Genomic DNA, 23,687 nt, shown 5'->3' on the forward strand with positions numbered 1-23,687 from the left:
GTCATTACAATGCTCTGTGGCTGAATGAATGTAAACAATCAGGGTTTTCCTGTGTAGTGATTTTTTTTGGCCGATACGCAACTGATATTGCAAACTATATGCCGAAGCGAATCGTCGGCTATTATGTTTATCTCACGCTTTAAAAATGTATCTTCCACAATTTAAAGCTGTAAATATCAGAGGTGGAGGTCAACTTGAGTTACGTGACTGCACGCGAATTTAAAGATTTCTAATAAATGAAGAAAATTACTTGACTTTGAATTGAGAACGAATCCTCTAAATTAAATCAGTGTCGTACCCACTGATCTATATAATGACATTGTCATTCTATGTCATTCTATATAGATCAGTGGTCGTACCGCATGATTCGATAATGACTTTATAAGAATTGTAATTAAACTTAAAGTTAATAAAAAATGATTGCGACATTAAAATGATTGCGACATTAAAATGATTGCGACATTAGCTAATATACAAACTGCAAGCGACAGAAGCAGTGGCGCTGGCGCCTCTGATCAGAGTCTACGAGCTGCAGGACGCCGTGCAATCACAAAACAATACAGGAGTAGAGGAGAATCTACGAATATTGTTTGTTTGGATTTAAACACTTTGAAATGGACCATATTAATAAAAAGAATTTTGGTGTATGCACAATTTGCAACCCAGACATGGTATGTAACGGTCTCTTATGGATAATTTCTCATAATATCTAGATTATGAAGATATTTGATGTTGAGTTTTCTTGCTGTCTGAAACATAAAATAGATGGTGTTTTTCTTCAAATATCTTGTAGTTTTGCAATGTTGTGTGGCACAATCTGGCTATTTTTTTGTGTCAAGCAAAGTGAACAATATATAAGATTAATTTAATTTGCATGTAGTTAAAATATACCCTTTTGAAAAAGTAGCTATACCTCTAACAGAAAGTATGGATATATGATAGTATACAATCATATATGCACAAGGCTAATTAGCCCTGGCATATTTAGATTTTGTCTATTCATCAGTGCAAATTTACTGCAAATGCTGCTATGCAAATTTAATAGGATGTGGATACAAGTTATTATTGTTGTATTTAATTATTAAAGTTATATTAATTAATTAATTGTGTATTTATTATATGAATAATATACTTATGCATTTGTATAAATTAGGCTGTTCTATTTATTTATTTTTGCCCAAGCATTTAAGGTTGTGAGGATTTGTGTAAAGTTTATATAACCTAATGTTGAGTTTTATTATTTTTGTGAGTTGTACTCTATTCGCAGATTGGATTCTTGTATTTATTCTGAAAGTGAAAAGTTAATACAAATTGAATTTGACTGTTTTTATTTACCGCATTGAATAAATGCCATTAAAAAAAAAGAAAAAAAAAAGCTATCACTGTTTATTGAGGATTTTAAAGCTTACTGAACTTTAAATTATTTGGATATCTACAGTTTTACATAAGATTGGCCCCTCTGTATTAATTCTGGCCCCTCTTGTGCCCCCCAGTTGAAAAAATCCTAGAATCGCCCCTGGAAACAACCAAGGTGGTGAAAGACTGGCACGGACTTTTGTCATGCTTTTTATACCTATGCTGTGTTGCATCATGGGAGTGGGAGATACCAAGTATGGTGGGTAAGGGGGTGGAATTGTTTGGATGAAGTTATTGATGTTTACTTCCTCAAATTATTGTTGAACTGGCATTTGTGCTGTGTTATTTAAAGTTGTGTGGTGAAAGAAATGGGGTTATTTGATCTTTTAATACTTTTACTTGATCTTTAACACATGTTCAAGTCCTTTAATACTTTCCCCAGTGATTATTGCTGAGAAATGGTTGTACCCATGTGTATACATTCTCACACAAGGAAGTGGTCAGGAAGGCTAGGACTGGTGGAAGTGAGTGCAGTATCTGCTGAGTACTCTGATTGAATGGTTATACCCAGTGGTTAAAGTGGGATTTGGCAGGTGGGGGAACCCTCAAATTTTGTGTTGATGCAATAGGGAAAAATGACTCGCCGTCGGACAACATATTGAGTATCGTGGTATAGCAATACTTTTTGAGACAAGATTGTCACTGTGGCACCAAGTATCACAATACTTATTTAATAATTTTAATGTTTTTATTTTGGTCCATCTATATCTACACTGATATGATGACGATACTATGTAAAAATTGCTGAACACCACAATATGGAACACAACCTTGTTTTTCACAATGTAAATTTAAACATAAAAATGGGAAGTCCAAAACTGACAGAAATGTGCGGTAGTTAGGGGGGTTGGGGGGCATGCTCCCCCAAGAAAATTTGGATTTCTCTGACCAACATATGTGCAATTTAGGGCTTTTGAAGGCCAAAAAAATGTTTGATAAGAAATAGCTTTAAAACTTTGTCATTAGATTATTTGTCAATACCTGCTCTCTCCTCATCTTCATCTTTCTTTTTCTCCCAGTCTCCTTCTTCCCTAATTCTTCCCCTCCTAAAGCTGAACTTTGACTGATAGTCTTTTCATTTTCGTCTGTGTCAGTGACGAAAGTAAACAGGCTCAACTGATGTTTATATGTTTTATGAATCATTTTCTGAGACAAGTTAATTTACTCAAGGCTACCAGGAAAGCTGTAGCCTAAGTCAGAATTGCCAATAGGAATCTTCTACAAGCTTTGGAATTTGAAAACGTCTGTTTTTAAATGTTAAAAGTAATTTTAAATAATACAAATTATAGTCTACGTTTAACGCAGTTGGTGGAATTGGCAGACGTTCCCTTAAATATCATGCGCTGTGGAAACGCGTCAAAGCATTCTCAGGTATAAATATAGGCTAATACATAATATAATAATAAATAATAAAATATATTACAAGGGAAAACAAATGTCCGGCGAATATCGAACCCAAAACTTACTTTACCGCGCTCAACCCCCGTGAGTGCAATCACGCATTAGTAGTCGCTGGCGTTCAGCGGGGAGGGGAGTCGGGAACCGGTGCAGATGCACTCAAATCAGACAGGAGAACCGTGACTGAGAACGTAACGTCGGGAAGCGTGTTTGTGAAGGCGCGGACAGGCGGTGATATTCAGTTTTGATTTGATGAATGATGAGAATGATTTGATTTGATTTGAATCTATTTATTTATTAATTTATCTGAGGTGCCGGAACGTAGTTCCGGCCCACTTTAACCCCTGGTTATACCTGATCCAAGAACTCTGGCTGATCTTAGACTTAATGGTTTTTATACTGTACAAACTGTATATTCTATCTCCTTACACTAACCCGACCCCTAAACCTACCCATCGCACACACACACACACACACACACAACACTAACCTGACCCCTAAACCTACCCATCGCACACACACACACACACACACACACACACACACACACACACACACACACACACACACACACACACACACACACACACACTAACCTGACCCCTAAACCTACCCATCACAGAAAACTGTCTGCATTTTTAAATAAAAAAAAAAACTCATTTTGTAAGATTTATAAGCTTGTGAACCCATGGGGACCTCAATTTAGGTCCCCACTGTGACACAAGTCCCCATGAGTCTGTGTGCATTCAGGTTGAAGTCCCCACAGGGATAGAAAAACAGGTACACACAGACACACACACACACACACACAGACACACACACACACACACACACACACACACACACACACACACACACATACTTGTTTTTGTGGTATAGAAGGACACTGATGCCCAAACAAGTTTGGTGGTGGTATATGGGGACACCCCTTTCCCAATGCCCTACAGTGATGATACAAATATCAAAAATTTTGTTTTAATCTGCAGATCACAAATCTGACTTCAAATGTTCTATACACACAACAGAACAGAAAATATGACCATATGATATTTTGGTGGTACACAAGGACATTCCCGCCCATCCTAAAATGTTCCCGCCTATGACATAATTGTGATTTTTGGGGCCCGACTTGATTATGAGGACACTCTTTTTACAATACACTAAATATGTCATTTCAGTGGATTACAGGGACCAATGTGTTTTACTGGTACATGACCACACACACACACACAAACCTGACAACACAGTGTATTACCAAGACTAAGGTGATTTAAGAGGACTGGATCTTAAACACAATACACAACTGCATAATCCAACATTATAAGGACGAGTGTGTTTAATGGTACATGCCCACACACACACACAAACCTGACAACACGGTGTATTACCAAGACTAAGGTGATTAAAGAGTACCGGATCTCCAATACAATACACAAAACAACTTGCAACATTACAGGGACAGAAGTGTTTTAGAGGTGCTTTAATTATGAATTCAATAATATCATCATAAACATTGAGTTTTTTTCAGTTTTACCATGTAATACAATCATGTCATGCCATTTTAAGGGGAAAGTGACATCCACAAACTTAAAAACATGGTCAATAAAACTTGCACAACTGTGTGATCTTTCAGAAAGCATACAGTATCATTACTGTTTTGACATATTAAAATGACAAACAGATGAACCATTCAAAACTTCGAAAAGATTGACAAAACAGCCCTTGGAAACAGGCACAATTTAAAGATGTCATTAAACAGGCTTTGAAATGTATAAAATGAACTCACTCAACATGCAATATATGCTGCAACATGTAGAGAAACCGACTTACAAGGGACGGTTTACCTAAAAAGACAATTCTGTTATTTCCAGAAAATGTAAACAGAATTGTCAAGTTTCAAAGCAGAATTACAGAGATAACAGGAAAAGTATTCAACAAAGTTAGTTTGGGCTGTACATCAGCTCTAGAAGAGTATAGTGTCATTAGAATACAACCATCATTGTAAGTACAAAAGCTCTCATGTGTTTAGGGCTGGGTATCGTTCAAAAAATTTCGATACCAATACCGATACCGATACCTTGATTTCGATACCGGTTCCTAAACGATACTTTTTTCGATACCAATTTTATGAAATCCATTTTAACAAGATTACATAACACTTTACCTCAGAAAAACTTGGTGTTATTTTTTCAGTTTGACTCATGCTCCTTAGCCAGTGCACAAAGGAACAAAAAAAGCACAAAGGAACAAAATATTCCTTATACATATACATAAGGAACAAAATATATTTTTTTTATATAGAGCTCATGCTCACCAAAGCTGAATTTGTCTGATCAAAGATACAATAAAACTTGTAATATTGTGGAATAGTATTACAATTTAAAATCTTATTTGAATATATTTCAAAATGTAATTTATTCCTGTGTTGTCAAAGCTGAATTTTCAAAATCATTACTTCAGTGTCACATGATCCTCCAGAAATATGAAAACAGTTTTTGGAAACTACGATACATTTTTTCATGATTCTTTGATGAATAAAACATTCAAAAGAACAGCATTTATTTAAAAAAAGGAAATCTTTTGTAACATTACACATGTTTTAAGGTCATTATTGATCACTTTAATGCATCCTTAGTGAAAAAAAAATTCTGACCAACCAACACATTATTGAACGGCAGTGTACACTCAGTAGGTCATTATTGCAATATAAACACAGTCAGAGTGATCAACAAGGTATATCTTCATTTACCAGTCGAAGACGGAGCAACTTTCTGCTCTTATGTTTACTCGTGCACTGTCAAGGGCTTCATCATATCTGTCGCGGTACCGTCTTTGCAGCAATTATTTTACCACAAATACTGCATCGCGCGCTGTTGGCATCGAGCCTGGAGAAATGTATCCACACTTTTGATCGACATCTTTAGGGTATTGTGAGTGTGTGTGCTCGCGTCTCATTGAGTATGTGCGCGAGTTTGTGTGTGTGTGTGCTCGCGTCTCATATGAGAATGTGTGCGTGGACAGTTTGTGTGCGCGCGCGCGTCTCATATGAGTATGTGCGCGGAGAGTTCCCCGCGTCTCGTGTGTGTAGAGTTCACGTGTATGTGCGCGAGCGACTTTAGGCGTGTTGTTGTGCATTTCATATGTATTTGTTTGAGCACTGACGTTGACGAGTTAACCCCTTAGGTATCGAAATATGGTACCGAAAAACAAGTCATTTTTCGATACTCGATAGTATCGAGGCAATTCGGTCGGTACCTAAAAAGTATCGAACTCGGTACCCAGCCCTACATGTGTTTAGAGAATACTAAAGCATGTATTCTTCTGTACAGAGAATGAGAGAGAGGCAGAAATTGAAAACCCACGGAAAGGATCCTCAGCGGTCTTACACTGCTGGCATTCAGTCAGTGTGGCCAGTTTTCCTTTGGTTATACACTCACCGAAAGGATTATTAGGAACACCTGTTCAATTTCTCATTAATGCAATTATCTAATCAACCAATCACATGGCAGTTGCTTCAATGCATTTAGGGGTGTGGTCCTGGTCAAGACAATCTCCTGAACTCCAAACTGAATGTCAGAATGGGAAAGAAAGGTGATTTAAGCAATTTTGAGCGTGGCATGGTTGTTGGTGCCAGACGGGCCGGTCTGAGTATTTCACAATTTGCTCAGTTACTGGGATTTTCACGCACAACCATTTCTAGGGTTTACAAAGAATGGTGTGAAAAGGGAAAAACATCCAGTATGCGGCAGTCCTGTGGGCGAAAATGCCTTGTTGATGCTAGAGGTCAGAGGAGAATGGGCCGACTGATTCAAGCTGATAGAAGAGCAACTTTGACTGAAATAACCACTCGTTACAACCGAGGTATGCAGCAAAGCATTTGTGAAGCCACAACACGCACAACCTTGAAGCGGATGGGCTACAACAGCAGAAGACCCCACCGGGTACCATTCATCTCCACTACAAATAGGAAAAGAGGCTACAATTTGCACAAGCTCACGAAAATTGGACAGTTGAAGGCTGGAAAAATGTTGCCTGGTCTGATGAGTCTCGATTTCTGTTGAGACATTCAGATGGTAGAGTCAGAATTTGGCGTAAACAGAATGAGAACATGGATTCATCATGCCTTGTTACCACTGTGCAGGCTGGTGGTGGTGGTGTAATGGTGTGGGGGATGTTTTCTTGGCACACTTTAGGCCCCTTAGTGCCAATTGGGCATCGTTTAAATGCCACGGCCTACCTGAGCATTGTTTCTGACCATGTCCATCCCTTTATGACCACCATGTACCCATCCTCTGATGGCTACTTCCAGCAGGATAATGCACCATGTCACAAAGCTCGAATCATTTCAAATTGGTTTCTTGAACATGACAATGAGTTCACTGTACTAAAATGGCCCCCACAGTCACCAGATCTCAACCCAATAGAGCATCTTTGGGATGTGGTGGAACGGGAGCTTCGTGCCCTGGATGTGCATCCCACAAATCTCCATCAACTGCAAGATGCTATCCTATCAATATGGGACAACATTTCTAAAGAACGCTTTCAGCACCTTGTTGAATCAATGCCACGTAGAATTAAGGCAGTTCTGAAGGCGAAAGGGGGTCAAACACAGTATTACTATGGTGTTCCTAATAATCCTTTAGGTGAGTGTATGTGCCTTAAAATGTTCAATTGCAGCTGTAACTTCAGCATTTGACCAGCACACTTTTTGTCCTTTCCACAAGGTTTTCTATTCCTACCTCACATTCATTCTCTGTACAGAAGAATACATGCTTTAGTAAACTCTAACTATATGAGAGCTCATGTACTTACAATGGTGGTCATATTCTGATTTAAACCTCAGGTACCTTGAGGAACTTCAGTGGTTTCTCGATGGGCATCTTCTGAACACCTGTAGGAAATCAGTTATAGACAGATCAGAAACTCAGATGTAACTCAAACCTGCATCTAGAACTTAAAACTGGTTATACATCTGATATCTAAAAATTACATTTCAAATGACACTCATTATTCTGGAGATGGAATGTTGTGTTAAACATCTCCTTTTTAAAGTTTTTGACCAACATGAACATGATAAACTTATTGGTTTGGTACTGATTCCATTAATTTTGTTCTAGAAAAATTGTTATTTATAATAATATCTGATTATTGATAACTGATTTTTACAATTAATGGCAAAAGGAATGTTTAGAAATGTAATCTGATATTATCTACTGACACACTATAGCAGGGTTCACCAATCTCGGTCCTGGAGGGCCGCTGTCCTGCAGAGTTTAGCTCCAACCAGCTCCAACACACCTGGTTGAAAGTTTCTAGTATGCCTAGTGAGACCTTGATTATCTGGTTCAGGTGTGTTTAATTGGGGTTGGAGCTAAACACTGCAGGACAGCGGCCCTCCAGGACTGAGATTGGTGAACCCTGCACTATAGTATGATATATATATACATACACTATGAACAAAATTCTAAACGCTTTTGTTTTTGCCCCCATTTTTCATGAGCTGAACTAAAAGTTAAGACTTTTTCTATGTACACAAAAGGCCTATTTCTCTCAAATATTGTTCACAAATCTGTCTAAATCTGTGTTAGTGAGCACTTCTCCTTTGCCGAGATAATCCATCCACCTCACAGGTGTGGCATATCAAGATACTGATTAGACAGCATGATTATTGCACAGGTGTGCCTTAGGCTGGCCACAATAAAAGGCCACTCTAAAATGTGCAGTTTTGTGTGGTGTCGGGGGGTGGGGGGTGTGGGGTGTCGGGGGGTTGGGGGTTGGGGGGTGTCGGGGGTCTGGAAACAAGTCATTATCTGGTGTGACCATCATTTGCCTCACGCAGTACAACACATCTCCTTCGCATAGAGTTGATCAGGTTGTTGATTGTGGCCTGTGGAATGTTGGTCCACTCCTCTTCAATGGCTGTGTGAAGTTGCTGGATATTGGCAGGACCTGGAACACGTTGTCGTATACGCCGATTCAGAGCATCCCAAACATGCTCAATGGGTGACATGTCCGGTGAGTAATGGTGGCCATGCAAGAACTTTGCAGAATGGGGCCGTGCATTATCATGCTGCAACATGAGGTGATGGTCGTGGATGAATGGCACAACAATGGGCCTTAGGATCTCATCAAGGTATCTCTGTGCATTCAAAGTGCCATCAATAAAATGCACCTGCGTTCGTTGTCCATAACATACGCCTGCACATACCATAACCCCACCATGGGCCACTCGATCCACAATGTTGACATCAGCAAACCTGTCTGCCATCTGCCCTGTACAGTGAAAACCGGGATTCATCCGTGAAGAGAACACCTCTCCAAAGTGCCAGACGCCATCGAATGTGAGCATTTGCCCACGCAGGTCGTTTACAACAACCAACTGCAGGTCGAGACCCCGATGAGGACGATGAGCATGCAGATGAGCTTCCCTGAGACGGTTTTTGACAGTTTGTGCAGAAATTCTTTGGTTATGCAAACCGATTGTTGCAGCAGCTGTCCGGGTGGCTGGCCTCAGACGGTGTTGGAGGTGAAGATGCTGGATGTGGAAGTCCTGGGCTGGTGTGGTTACACGTGGTCTGCAGTTGTGAGGCCGGTTGGATGTACTGCCAAATTCTCTGAAAAGCCTTTGGAGACGGCTTATGGTAGAGAAATGAACATTCAATTCACGGGCAACAGCAGGTGGACATTCCTGCTGTCAGCATGCCAATTGCACGCTCCCTCAAAACTTGCGACATCTGTGGCATTGTGCTGTGTGATAAAACTGCACATTTTAGAGTGGCCTTTTATTGTGGCCAGCCTAAGGCACACCTGTGCAATAATCATGCTGTCTAATCAGTATCTTGATATGCCACACCTGTGAGGTGGATGGATTAACTCGGCAAAGGAGAAGTGCTCACTAACACAGCTTTAGACAGATTTTTGAACAATATTTGAGAGAAATAGGCATTTTGGGTACATAGAAGAAGTCTTAGAACTTTGAGTTAGATCTATAATTTTGTTCAGTGTATATAACTGGCTTAAAACCATTTTTCTTTGGTGAAAATACTAACGTAAAATTGTACCACAATATATATTGGTTTAAAATAATAATAAACATGTTCATAAACACAAACTTGTTATGCTGGGTACACACCAAAAGATAATCAAGCTGATTTTGGGCCGATTTCCCCCTTCTGACAATCCTAGCTGTGTCCCGATTATCTTGATGGTTATAGATTATCTTATCAGATTTTCCCTTGGTGTGAGGTGTGTTAAGAGTGTCCGAACCTGATCGGAAGAACGTCGGAGCCGCCCTGATCTCGAATCGCAAATATTCAACATGTTGAATATTTACGATCAGAAATCCTGAAATGTGGGGGGAAGCCCAAGGACAAACGCACGCATGCTCTGGAGATTATCACGTGAAAGGAAACAATATCCAATCAGAAAGCGAGATGAAGGAAGAAGGAAGCATAACAAACGCAGTCATGGCGGCACAAAGTGAAATTGATGTGGACAGCAGAGATGGAGGATCAGCTTGTTGATTTGTGGAACAAATGTTTACACAACGTGTTGTGTAAAACTTTTCCAAACACTATCATTGCAATTTCTTCCTGCATATCGTCCGCCATGCTTATTCTGAGGTCTCTAGAGTGTTAACAGTCGAGACTCTGATTGCATGGTCTTTAGGGTTGGGTATCTAGAACCGGTTCCAAAATGCCAAAAACAGGGGATTCGATAAGACGTGCGCACTTCAATTCCGCTTATCGATTCCTTACTTTGGTGATGCTCACATGCGCGAGGTGAATGGCAGTGAGCATTTGTTTACAGTTGTATTGATCTGCCAGGACCTGCCTGCCGCACATGCGCTGTACATTATATTTACGATGGCGGAGCGCAGCAGACGTTCAAAAGTTTGGTTAAGCTTTTCAAAAAAAGATGAAAATACAGCGAATTGTATCACATGCAAGAAAGACATTTCATGCAAGGGAGGAAGCACCTCCAATATGATGAAACATTTGCTGCAACACAGGGTCAATTTGAAGGAATGCAGCGCATGTGATTCGGTGCGATCTCTCAACAGCAGTACCACAGGTTTCCACACACCAGATAAAGCTACTAGCAGCAGCAATAGCAGTCTCTCACACTCAGGTACAAAACTAGAGCCGCATAATTCTGGATAAAATGAGAACCAGTTTTGTTTAAAATAGAGATCATGAATAAATACATCAGACAATTAATACGAGTCGAGTCTATAATTCCTTAAAGTGTTATATATATACAGTATATTGTAAATTAAGATGCATTGTCACAGTTTTACTGGTAATAGCCTAAATGTAACAAGAATAAAAGGTAGAAAAAAGTATTTGCTCTCTTTTTTCTCTCCAATAAATATTGGAATCGAAACCAAGAATCGTTAAGAACCGGATTCGATAAGCAGAATCGGAATCGTTAATTTAAACGATACCCAACCCTCACGGCCTTTTCACATCATGGCACACCACACACTATAGGAGCAAAACGGTTAAATCTAGGATTTTTTGTCCTCATGTTTGTGGTCTATCACATTTTGAAAATCTTATAAGATGTAAAAAATCTTTTGGTGTGTAACCCAGCATTAGTTGACACATACCAACATTACTGGAGACGCCTGCAGCTCCAGCAGGAACATCACCTTCAGAACCGCTTTCATCAGGATCACTGGCATCAGAGTCCGTCATACTGATCTCATCTTAAAGAAAAAGAGACATTTAAAACAAGAACATCTTCAGTTTAACCTGTATTCAGAAGTCATTTATGAAACATGACAAATGGCACCGTTTAATAATAATAATCATATTAATAACAACTATAATACTTCACTAAGATCACTATTATTAGAATTATCGCCTAGACAGTGATATACTAATACTGTCAATGAAAAATTTATATTTTATAATGAGTATATTATTTTACAATAAGAGGTTATAATACTTTCTTAATTTCTTCACTTAAGCTGTTATACTGGCAGAAACCTGCAGTTTAAGTGAAAACAGGTTTATAAACGCATCTTATTGCAAAATTGGATTACCACAAAAAATGTGGATATAATGCGAATGTGAAAATAGAGAGTAACTGGTGCTGGTTGCGTTCCCAAATGCATGTTAAACTTATGGCACATGCAGAGATGGAGTTCACTGCATTCATTCCCTGTGAAACGAGGCATGGAAAAAGCCAGATCATGAGCTGATCGAGCGAGCAAAGTGTGCTCTTCAGTTTGAAACACGCAGCACAACAGACTACAGACTTACTTTCTTATCGTCTTTTGCGATTTGATAAGGGCATTAAGCCATGTTGTGCTTTTGATTTTAATATGTTTGAGAGATGCTTTGCCAAAGCAATTGCGCAAAAAACAAAGACAATTTATGTTATTATGAGGCGTAAAAATATTTTCGGTTCTTTTGGTTCAAACTGTGGAGGGACAGATTAGACTGTGGTGGGTCACTAGAGTAAATTAATGGTAACACTATGAATTTTACTCCTCCCAAAAATGCCAAATAATAAACAGGTGAGAGCGTATTTTAGGCTATATGACACGATATAGTGAGATATGACAGCGCTTCTGCAACACGCATCACTGCAGATGAGTAGCTGAGGATCTCTTCAGCATGCTGATGCACAAAATACAAACTAAAAATAAATCAAAGTAAGTCGCAGATGCTCAACACACAGTCATCTTCATTAAAAGTAGTGAGAATAAATGATTTTACCAGTGCTGATGCTACTCTCTCTCCTATTGATCTTAAAATTAGCTGATACAAAAAATGCTGCTCATAGCGGTAGCTTTCGATGACGTGAACACCGTTAAATCTGATATAGCGCGGGAAATGAAGATCGGATTTATGTCTGTTTTGTGCAGACACATTTATGTGGCCAAGTGTAAATGGAATTGTTTTGACAATGAAATGACCAGGTGTAAAACAGCCCCAAAGATGATGTGGAAAAAGTTCTTACTAGACTAGCATTTCCTAAAATGATGCAATGCTCTTTTTATTACCATCTCAACACAGTCTTGATCCTCCAATGATGATTGTTCCTTCTCAGGGCTCACCTGAAAGCAAGGCAAAGAAAGAAAAAATAAACATCTATTAGATACAAAGGATTCAGAGATTCTCCAAATGAAGCAGCACAGATACTTGACTCCATTAACACTGACTGATCACTGTCATAAAACATAAAATTAAAACAATTTCACATTATCAATGATATACTTGAGCAAAAGAAGGCTGATGACGCCAAACTAATTCAGGTATGATGGGACATTTCAAACAGAGACTTAAGATTTAAAACACTGTGACATAAGTTGTAATCAAGTATAAAGTTAAAACCCTATAAATATATGGTCATAACCAATCAGGGATGCATGAAAATAATGCTCATTATTAATGTTATCATTGTCAATCCGATAAGAAAATTAGGCCGCTATATTAACACTAATAAATAATGGATTACTTCCTTCAGCTTCAGATGTGCGCTGTTCACCATGATGGTTTTGAAATGTTTGAATCACAAATCTGTGAAATCAGCGCATTGTTACAGGGAGAGTTCGCTTGTGGAATTGTAAGTTGTAATATTTTTTATTTTTGTTATATATCTGATTTATCTCATATAGGATGCATTTGGCTGAGTTAATGAGTGCTGCAGTAAACACTTCACTGTAGGCCTACCGGTGGTCAGCAAAACATTAATTATGATTGGGACTGTCATATATACATAACACTATAATGAGCAAACTATTGCATTAAAAACGTCGTGAATTCTTTGGGTTTAGTTGCTGTGTTTCAGCGTGTAGTCCTGGGAGGAGCGCATCCACAACAGGAGTTTCACTATGTAATAGTTGATTACTATTAATAATAGCTCAAGTTAATCTGTGCATGATTTTGTGCAAGTATAAGTTGTAATATTGTGTTTCTTTTGTATAAATATCTAATTTATCATATATAGGTTGTGTTCCGTTGAGCTAAAACCATCTAACAAAGCCTCAGTTTAGGGGTGTTCCTTCAGCTCTTTAGGCCATTTCATTTTAAGTTTAATGTTGTCTAATAACTTGTTTGCATTTTAATTTCATTTGATTTATTATTATTATTATTATTATTATTAAGGCAATAGATGTTTTGGTAAAACTTCACAATACATATGTTATTGCATTAACTAACATGAACTAACAGAGAAAAACTTTTGTTAATGTGAGTTAATAAAATATGCGAATTCATGTTCGTTCACAGTGTATTAAATTAACAGATACAACACTGGATCCTAAAATGTCTTGGAAAATGTTGAGATTAACGTTAAGTAAGATAAACATTAAGTAAATCCTGTAGAAGTATTGTTCATTCATTGTTAGTTCATGTTAACTAATACTAACAAGATGAAACCTTTTTATAAAGTATTGCCATTTTTTTATAAAGAAAGTTGGAAATATGAATGTAAAATTCATTTTAAAAGTTAAGGAATCTTACATTAGGCCACTGTACTGTATATGTTTGATTTATGTTGAAGTGTTTGGGACATTGGCTTTAAATGATGTGCGTTTCGTTTTTGTAATCAGGCTTTCAAAGTATATCAAATTTTGGATTTAGATTCATCGGCTAATATATCAGATATCGGCTTTCGAATATAAAGAATGATCAGTTATCGGCCCAAATGTTCATATCGCTGTATCCCTAATTTGATTTCCAAAAAAACAATACCTTCTGTACATCTCTGACTTCTGACTGGGACGGGGACGGACTCTTCATTTCGAGAGTGGAGGGTTCAACCTCACTGAGAGTCTACAAAACATAACATTAGACATGAAACAGTGGTGTAAATATGTGAACACTAGATCTCACAGATGTCTCTGCTTCGTTTGCTCGTTCTCTTCCAGCACAACTCTCACTTACCTTGTCTAGTCCCACAGTCAGAGCAGCACAATCACTGCCTGATGACCACTGGCTCTTATGGCTCATCTGAGAATATGAAATTAAGCGTTACATACAGAAACACTTCACCTAAGAGTTTAAAAAAAGCATTATAAATGGAATATATAAAGGATAATGTACAGTCAGTCAGTAATTAATACAAAATAAACTGACAGGATAATAAGGGTCCTGATACACAGCTACCTATCAATAAATATTTGCACATGAAATACTAATTTGAGATAATATACAAGATTACAAAATAGTTAAAGTTTTCAAATCAATATTTCAATATTTAAATGCTACCACAAGGTAATGTTCACGGCTTTTATGCATCACATTACATGTGTTTTCATTCCAGTGTGTCAGGTTGTGTGTAGCTTTACACCAGTTTTATGAGGACACCATTTTATGAGGACATCATAAGAGCATGTTCCTGATGTTTGACTTGACTGAAGAATCTCAGTGTGTTGTGTAAGTTTAACAGAATCCTGGTCTATGAGGACACTAGATTTATGAGGACATCATAAGAGCATGATCCTGATGTTTGACTTGACTGAAGAATCTCAGTGTGTTGTGTAAGTTTAACAGAATACTGGTCTATGAGGACACTAGTTTTACTGGGACACTGGTAACTAGATACATTTGGACGGCACTGAGTTCAAGTGTGTGTATGTATGAGAGTGATACGAGACATTGCGCCTGTGCTAGATGTACAGTAAGTGATCGTGACTCACTTCTTACACACACAATCATAATTCAGGGACTGATAACTGTGGCAAATAATCTGTTTCTGAGGAAACAGAGTTATTACATTAACTTATTGGATACCTTTAGAGTTGCTGTATCTTGTTCAGGTTTCATCTGATTCTTCAGAGTTATCATCTGAAAAAAAAAGTAGTAAAAATATATAAAAAAGACAAATAAATACTAATTTTAGTATCACTTATTGAAAGCCAAACAGAGGTTGCTATTTTTTACCAACTTCTTCAATGATTATATTTAATCTGACAAGCACAAATAGTTTTCGCTATTGGTATTAGCCACAATGAGCTGTGAATTATGGGTTATCAGTATCGATCCTAATATTCCATATGTGTGTCCCGGTAAAACTAGTGTCCTCATAGACCAGGATTCTGTCAAACTTACACAACACACTGAGATTCTCCTGTCAAGTTAAACATCAGGACATTGCTCTTATGATGTCCTCATAAAACGGTGTCCTCATAAAACAGGTGTAAGACACACACACACTTGACACACTGTAATGAACATGCATGTAATGTGATGCATTAAAGCCATGAACATTAACTTGTAGGGCTGCACAATGTATTGCTTTATCATTCATACCCATCTGTGGTAGTGACATTGCAGTATAGGCCTCTGTGAAGTCAGGCTATATAAAGACTCTGCTGTGTTATTTTACAGTTGATTCCTCAAGTTCTGTACCTAAATGCTGTTAGACTTACCTGGAATATATGAGGCATTGTTTATTTCACATCTTTGTTAATTTTTTTTATCTCTGCTTGCAATTTATTATTTTCTATGCAGATGCAAACCCCTACAAAATCACACCAATCATTCTAGAATGATTAATTATTTCCAAATAGAGCTATTCAATTCATTTAGTGAAATTGCTTTTCATATTGAAAAACTTTTGTTAATGTGAGTTAATAAAATATGCGAATTCATGTTCGTTCACAGTGTATTAAATTAACAGATACAACACTGGATCCTAAAATGTCTTGGAAAATGTTGAGATTAACGTTAAGTAAGATAAACATTAAGTAAATCCTGTAGAAGTATTGTTCATTCATTGTTAGTTCATGTTAACTAATACTAACAAGATGAAACCTTTTTATAAAGTATTGCCATTTTTTTATAAAGAAAGTTGGAAATATGAATGTAAAATTCATTTTAAAAGTTAAGGAATCTTACATTAGGCCACTGTACTGTATATGTTTGATTTATGTTGAAGTGTTTGGGACATTGGCTTTAAATGATGTGCGTTTCGTTTTTGTAATCAGGCTTTCAAAGTATATCAAATTTTGGATTTAGATTCATCGGCTAATATATCAGATATCGGCTTTCGAATATAAAGAATGATCAGTTATCGGCCCAAATGTTCATATCGCTGTATCCCTAATTTGATTTCCAAAAAAACAATACCTTCTGTACATCTCTGACTTCTGACTGGGACGGGGACGGACTCTTCATTTCGAGAGTGGAGGGTTCAACCTCACTGAGAGTCTACAAAACATAACATTAGACATGAAACAGTGGTGTAAATATGTGAACACTAGATCTCACAGATGTCTCTGCTTCGTTTGCTCGTTCTCTTCCAGCACAACTCTCACTTACCTTGTCTAGTCCCACAGTCAGAGCAGCACAATCACTGCCTGATGACCACTGGCTCTTATGGCTCATCTGAGAATATGAAATTAAGCGTTACATACAGAAACACTTCACCTAAGAGTTTAAAAAAAGCATTATAAATGGAATATATAAAGGATAATGTACAGTCAGTCAGTAATTAATACAAAATAAACTGACAGGATAATAAGGGTCCTGATACACAGCTACCTATCAATAAATATTTGCACATGAAATACTGATTTGAGATAATATACAAGATTACAAAATAGTTAAAGTTTTCAAATCAATATTTAAATATTTAAATGCTACCACAAGGTAATGTTCACGGCTTTTATGCATCACATTACATGTGTTTTCATTCCAGTGTGTCAGGTTGTGTGTAGCTTTACACCAGTTTTATGAGGACACTAGATTTATGAGGACATCATAAGAGCATGTTCCTGATGTTTGACTTGACTGAAGAATCTCAGTGTGTTGTGTAAGTTTAACAGAATCCTGGTCTATGAGGACACTAGATTTATGAGGACATCATAAGAACATGATCCTGATGTTTGACTTGACTGAAGAATCTCAGTGTGTTGTGTAAGTTTAACAGAATACTGGTCTATGAGGACACTAGTTTTACTGGGACACTGGTAACTAGATACATTTGGACGGCACTGAGTTCAAGTGTGTGTATGTATGAGAGTGATACGAGACATTGCGCCTGTGCTAGATGTACAGTAAGTGATCGTGACTCACTTCTTACACACACAATCATAATTCAGGGACTGATAACTGTGGCAAATAATCTGTTTCTGAGGAAACAGAGTTATTACATTAACTTATTGGATACCTTTAGAGTTGCTGTATCTTGTTCAGGTTTCATCTGATTCTTCAGAGTTATCATCTGAAAAAAAAAGTAGTAAAAATATATAAAAAAGACAAATAAATACTAATTTTAGTATCACTTATTGAAAGCCAAACAGAGGTTGCTATTTTTTACCAACTTCTTCAATGATTATATTTAATCTGACAAGCACAAATAGTTTTCGCTATTGGTATTAGCCACAATGAGCTGTGAATTATGGGTTATCAGTATCGATCCTAATATTCCATATGTGTGTCCCGGTAAAACTAGTGTCCTCATAGACCAGGATTCTGTCAAACTTACACAACACACTGAGATTCTCCTGTCAAGTTAAACATCAGGACATTGCTCTTATGATGTCCTCATAAAACGGTGTCCTCATAAAACAGGTGTAAGACACACACACACTTGACACACTGTAATGAACATGCATGTAATGTGATGCATTAAAGCCATGAACATTAACTTGTAGGGCTGCACAATGTATTGCTTTATCATTCATACCCATCTGTGGTAGTGACATTGCAGTATAGGCCTCTGTGAAGTCAGGCTATATAAAGACTCTGCTGTGTTATTTTACAGTTGATTCCTCAAGTTCTGTACCTAAATGCTGTTAGACTTACCTGGAATATATGAGGCATTGTTTATTTCACATCTTTGTTAATTTTTTTTATCTCTGCTTGCAATTTATTATTTTCTATGCAGATGCAAACCCCTACAAAATCACACCAATCATTCTAGAATGATTAATTATTTCCAAATAGAGCTATTCAATTCATTTAGTGAAATTGCTTTTCATATTGAAAAACTTTTGTTAATGTGAGTTAATAAAATATGCGAATTCATGTTCGTTCACAGTGTATTAAATTAACAGATACAACACTGGATCCTAAAATGTCTTGGAAAATGTTGAGATTAACGTTAAGTAAGATAAACATTAAGTAAATCCTGTAGAAGTATTGTTCATTCATTGTTAGTTCATGTTAACTAATACTAACAAGATGAAACCTTTTTATAAAGTATTGCCATTTTTTTATAAAGAAAGTTGGAAATATGAATGTAAAATTCATTTTAAAAGTTAAGGAATCTTACATTAGGCCACTGTACTGTATATGTTTGATTTATGTTGAAGTGTTTGGGACATTGGCTTTAAATGATGTGCGTTTCGTTTTTGTAATCAGGCTTTCAAAGTATATCAAATTTTGGATTTAGATTCATCGGCTAATATATCAGATATCGGCTTTCGAATATAAAGAATGATCAGTTATCGGCCCAAATGTTCATATCGCTGTATCCCTAATTTGATTTCCAAAAAAACAATACCTTCTGTACATCTCTGACTTCTGACTGGGACGGGGACGGACTCTTCATTTCGAGAGTGGAGGGTTCAACCTCACTGAGAGTCTACAAAACATAACATTAGACATGAAACAGTGGTGTAAATATGTGAACACTAGATCTCACAGATGTCTCTGCTTCGTTTGCTCGTTCTCTTCCAGCACAACTCTCACTTACCTTGTCTAGTCCCACAGTCAGAGCAGCACAATCACTGCCTGATGACCACTGGCTCTTATGGCTCATCTGAGAATATGAAATTAAGCGTTACATACAGAAACACTTCACCTAAGAGTTTAAAAAAAGCATTATAAATGGAATATATAAAGGATAATGTACAGTCAGTCAGTAATTAATACAAAATAAACTGACAGGATAATAAGGGTCCTGATACACAGCTACCTATCAATAAATATTTGCACATGAAATACTGATTTGAGATAATATACAAGATTACAAAATAGTTAAAGTTTTCAAATCAATATTTCAATATTTAAATGCTACCACAAGGTAATGTTCACGGCTTTTATGCATCACATTACATGTGTTTTCATTCCAGTGTGTCAGGTTGTGTGTAGCTTTACACCAGTTTTATGAGGACACTAGATTTATGAGGACATCATAAGAGCATGTTCCTGATGTTTGACTTGACTGAAGAATCTCAGTGTGTTGTGTAAGTTTAACAGAATCCTGGTCTATGAGGACACTAGATTTATGAGGACATCATAAGAACATGATCCTGATGTTTGACTTGACTGAAGAATCTCAGTGTGTTGTGTAAGTTTAACAGAATACTGGTCTATGAGGACACTAGTTTTACTGGGACACTGGTAACTAGATACATTTGGACGGCACTGAGTTCAAGTGTGTGTATGTATGAGAGTGATACGAGACATTGCGCCTGTGCTAGATGTACAGTAAGTGATCGTGACTCACTTCTTACACACACAATCATAATTCAGGGACTGATAACAGTGGCAAATAATCTGTTTCTGAGGAACACTGGTCGCATGGCACTGCTTAAGCATGGAAACCCTGAACTCACCTTTATAATGATTGCTGAATCTGCCCTGGAGCTCATCTTTGTCTGTAAACGGCATGTCCTCTTCCAGATCTTGATCTTCTCCTTCACTGACTCACTTCAGTCATCATCTCATGTGTCTGCGCGCATAGAAAAAGACTCTCATTAATCACGACCATTGCATTTCATTTGACATATTATTCAAAAAGCTTGTTTTAAATAAATTGATCAATTATGGTAAACAGCATTCAAGTTATTTTAATACTTTATTATTATATGATATTTAAGGAATATGTTAATTGATAATAACTATTCATTCATAGATTTCATTCACAATTGATACATTATAGGCAATAATAGTGACAGTATTAATAAGACTGAATCAGACTGACAGTTCTAATAATATTCAGAGTATATTTTATTATAGCCAGGAGTAATATGAGCACATATTTGTGTCTTAATGTGTTTAAAGCAAGCATAACTGTAGTAATATTAACAGTAGCATATCAGGATACTGTACTGGGTGAAATAGCCTCCCCTTCACATACTGTAGTCATGACAACGCGTTATTATGATGGCTAGACTATTTTATGAGATCAGAAAAGGTAGCAGTTACAAATATAGTGCAATCGAAAACGAGTTTAAAATGACAAGCATCGCTGATTCCCTCATGTCAGTCTGTAAACAGAATCACTATAGGTCCGCTAGCACCGTTAGCATCACGCGCTAGCTGCTTTCTAACTGTAAAACGAGCAGCGAAGAGCATACAGAACATGCACAAACAAGCCAACCGGACCCACATGCTATTAGAGAAGCAATTAAACAACGTTATAACTTACCTTTTGGATAACAGTTGCCTTCATCAGGTCCACAGATGTCTTCTCAGGTGCAGAGTTTGTCCAGTCCAAACAGGAAATGACGTGACGACGAATGACTACACCTCTGATTACGTTGTACTTATCATAATATAAACGGGATTTTATTTATTTATTTATCATATATTTAATGCAAAATTAATAAATTACAGGCAAAAATACTTAAATAATTAGTATTTTGCATTAAGTTGCTACACATTTTAAAGCTGATTGAAGCTCCGCCCACTGGCGCCATCTTGTTTTCGCGATCTCCCGCCTACCGGTACCGATCTGACCAATCACTAAAGCTGATTGAAGCTCCGCCCACCTATTGTCTTGTTTTCGCGATTTCCCGCCTACCGGTACCGATCTGACCAATCACAGGCCCCAAAGAATACACTTGTGTAAAAGATGCAAATTTTTGATGACGCGGGTGTAATACCAGGACCTGGCTACAGGGGCGCACTCTCGAAATCAGGGATACACTGTGTATGGTAAAATTTCAGGGTTTTGTGGTATGTAAGGACATGGCGCCAAACTTTGAGAGGGAGCTTCTGGAACGTAGTAAATGACATCTACGCTGTCGGATTTATGAGGACATGGCCTCTGTCCTCATAAACCCAAATGTCCCCATAGTGCTGGTGCGTATTCAGGTCAAAAGTCCTCGTAAACCACAAAAACAAACACACACACACACACACACACACACACACACACACACACACACAGACACACACCCCTTGCTGGAGTAATCAGGTTATGTCTATTGAGAGTTATGCCTCAGTAAAACCAGTTATTTTTGATGTTACGACATGTATTACATTTTCTAAGTTGAACTGACAAAAAAATTTTTTCAGTGCAATCACAACAGGTTGAGTCTGACCAGTTAAAGCAGAACAGCTCTCAAGAGACCAAATCCTTGTTTGAACGTTTCAGACACAGTGAGAAAAGAGCAGAGACTGCCATTTATATAATGAAAAAAACTCTAAAACAAAATTAGGAACCTTTAAAATAGCATAATAGGGACACTTTTAACACACGAGTAATACTTAATTATATTTAATTTAGACGTTCTATTTATTTAACATTGTTAAATAAAGTTGTCATACATTTAGGGATGCTCCTACCAACCACTTGGAGTCACTGTGGCTTCTTGTCTGAAGCTTGGTTGTTTTTGTCTTCCTTCAGGACTTCATCTGTCATCAGTATCACTAAGCGTTTACACGGCAAGTCTTTATGCACAGATCCGACCTTTTGACCATATCTAATTTTTTAATTATTTGCCAGCATGGACAAGATAACAGCTGTCATGACTGCAGAGATATAGACAGGAAAACAACAGTGATTTTCGTTTGTTATTTTGACCTAGAATCCGCATGTGGAAAAAAAGTAGCGCTTTAAGATTACATTTTTTAATGAAGTTACGAGAGAGAGAGAGAGAGAGAGAGAGAGAGAGAGAGAGAGAGAGAGAGAGAGAGAGAGAGAGAGAGAGAGACTTTTAACTTTAGAATGTCCATTATTTATACATACAAAAATTGTTTAGAAAAATCATTCCACAAGTTTATAAATTTCCAACCACAAAAACAAATATAAAACACTTACACACCTTCTCACAAAAAATCTATAAAACCCCCCCAAAACATCAGGTTCACCCATAAATTCACCAAATGTGGTTAAAAAATGTTTTAAGTTATACAATGCATATTCCAAAGTTATTATTATTTTTTATTTTATTTTATTTTTTAATAAAACCATCAACCATAAGAACAGGATCTGTTTCACCTCCCTTTGCTTCCACTTTATTTTCTTGGTACCTAATTTGTTAATACCTTACACAACGTTTAAAATAATCACTTTATGCTTTTTATAGACAGAATATTCTGGACCATAATTTAACAAATTGAAACTAAAGTAACCCAACAGTCTCAAACTCCAATGTTTCACAGACTCCAAAATATTTTTTAGACAAGAACATTGCATAAACATGGGAAACTGTTTCAGATTCACCACAGAAAGGGCATCCCTCCCCTTTCAAGGGATCTAATCTTTTTCAATGGGTCTTCTACTAATCTTTTGTAGAAGGACCGCCAGCTTCCTTTCGGGGAAGAGCATGACTCCAACACTGAAGTCCATTTACTTTCTTTCAAGTCTGTAAAACTTTTATAATTGCAATTTTTCACACATATTCTCTACAGGATATTTCTAGTTATAGTTCTGAAAAAGGCCAACTCTGGAGTTTTCAATGGCAACATATTTCCAGGAATCTCCTTACAGTCTTCATCCTTTAAACAAATTTAGAAGTCAGGAAAACCATAGGGCTCCTTGTAGGTCTTCAAGGCGGTAAGTAAAAAAAAATCTGATTTTGGGAGTACCGATTCTAGATCATCAATCGGGCGGTGAGTGGTACGTACACATCTTAAACCCACTTTGTTGGCCAGTTCTTTTGCCTCTATCCATCCACATCCTCTTCTGAGATCACATAACTTGGATATTCCAGCAGACAAAGACAACATCAAAAA

At 37.3% G+C, this 23,687-nt stretch overlaps 1 protein-coding gene across 5 annotated transcripts; it reads right to left on the minus strand.

Annotated features, from left to right (window-relative positions):
* Positions 1 to 3,449: 3,449 nt before the first annotated feature.
* On the minus strand, positions 3,450 to 21,894 carry LOC309505732 (uncharacterized protein). Of its 5 annotated transcripts, none has more exons than XM_082179203.1 (13): positions 20,339 to 21,894; positions 19,474 to 19,539; positions 19,282 to 19,362; positions 17,944 to 17,997; positions 17,094 to 17,159; positions 16,902 to 16,982; positions 15,564 to 15,617; positions 14,715 to 14,780; positions 14,523 to 14,603; positions 12,830 to 12,883; positions 11,426 to 11,524; positions 7,627 to 7,705; positions 3,450 to 3,755 (listed from the first exon to the last, which is right to left on the minus strand). In XM_082179203.1, exons 1-11 carry the CDS (start codon positions 20,372 to 20,374, stop codon positions 11,510 to 11,512), a joined length of 654 nt encoding a protein of 217 aa, XP_082035329.1. In that variant the 5' UTR covers positions 20,375 to 21,894; the 3' UTR covers positions 3,450 to 3,755; positions 7,627 to 7,705; positions 11,426 to 11,509. The 5 variants fall into 5 exon arrangements, with proteins under 5 accessions (XP_082035329.1, XP_082035330.1, XP_082035328.1 ...); XM_082179204.1 differs by having other exon boundaries at positions 3,592 to 4,658; positions 7,662 to 7,705; XM_082179202.1 differs by lacking the exon at positions 3,450 to 3,755 and adding an exon at positions 6,819 to 6,868.
* Positions 21,895 to 23,687: the final 1,793 nt, after the last annotated feature.

The sequence above is a fragment of the Leuciscus leuciscus genome (assembly GCF_965113295.1).
Source record: "Leuciscus leuciscus genome assembly, chromosome: 9".
NCBI classification, from domain to species: Eukaryota; Metazoa; Chordata; class Actinopteri; order Cypriniformes; family Leuciscidae; genus Leuciscus; species Leuciscus leuciscus.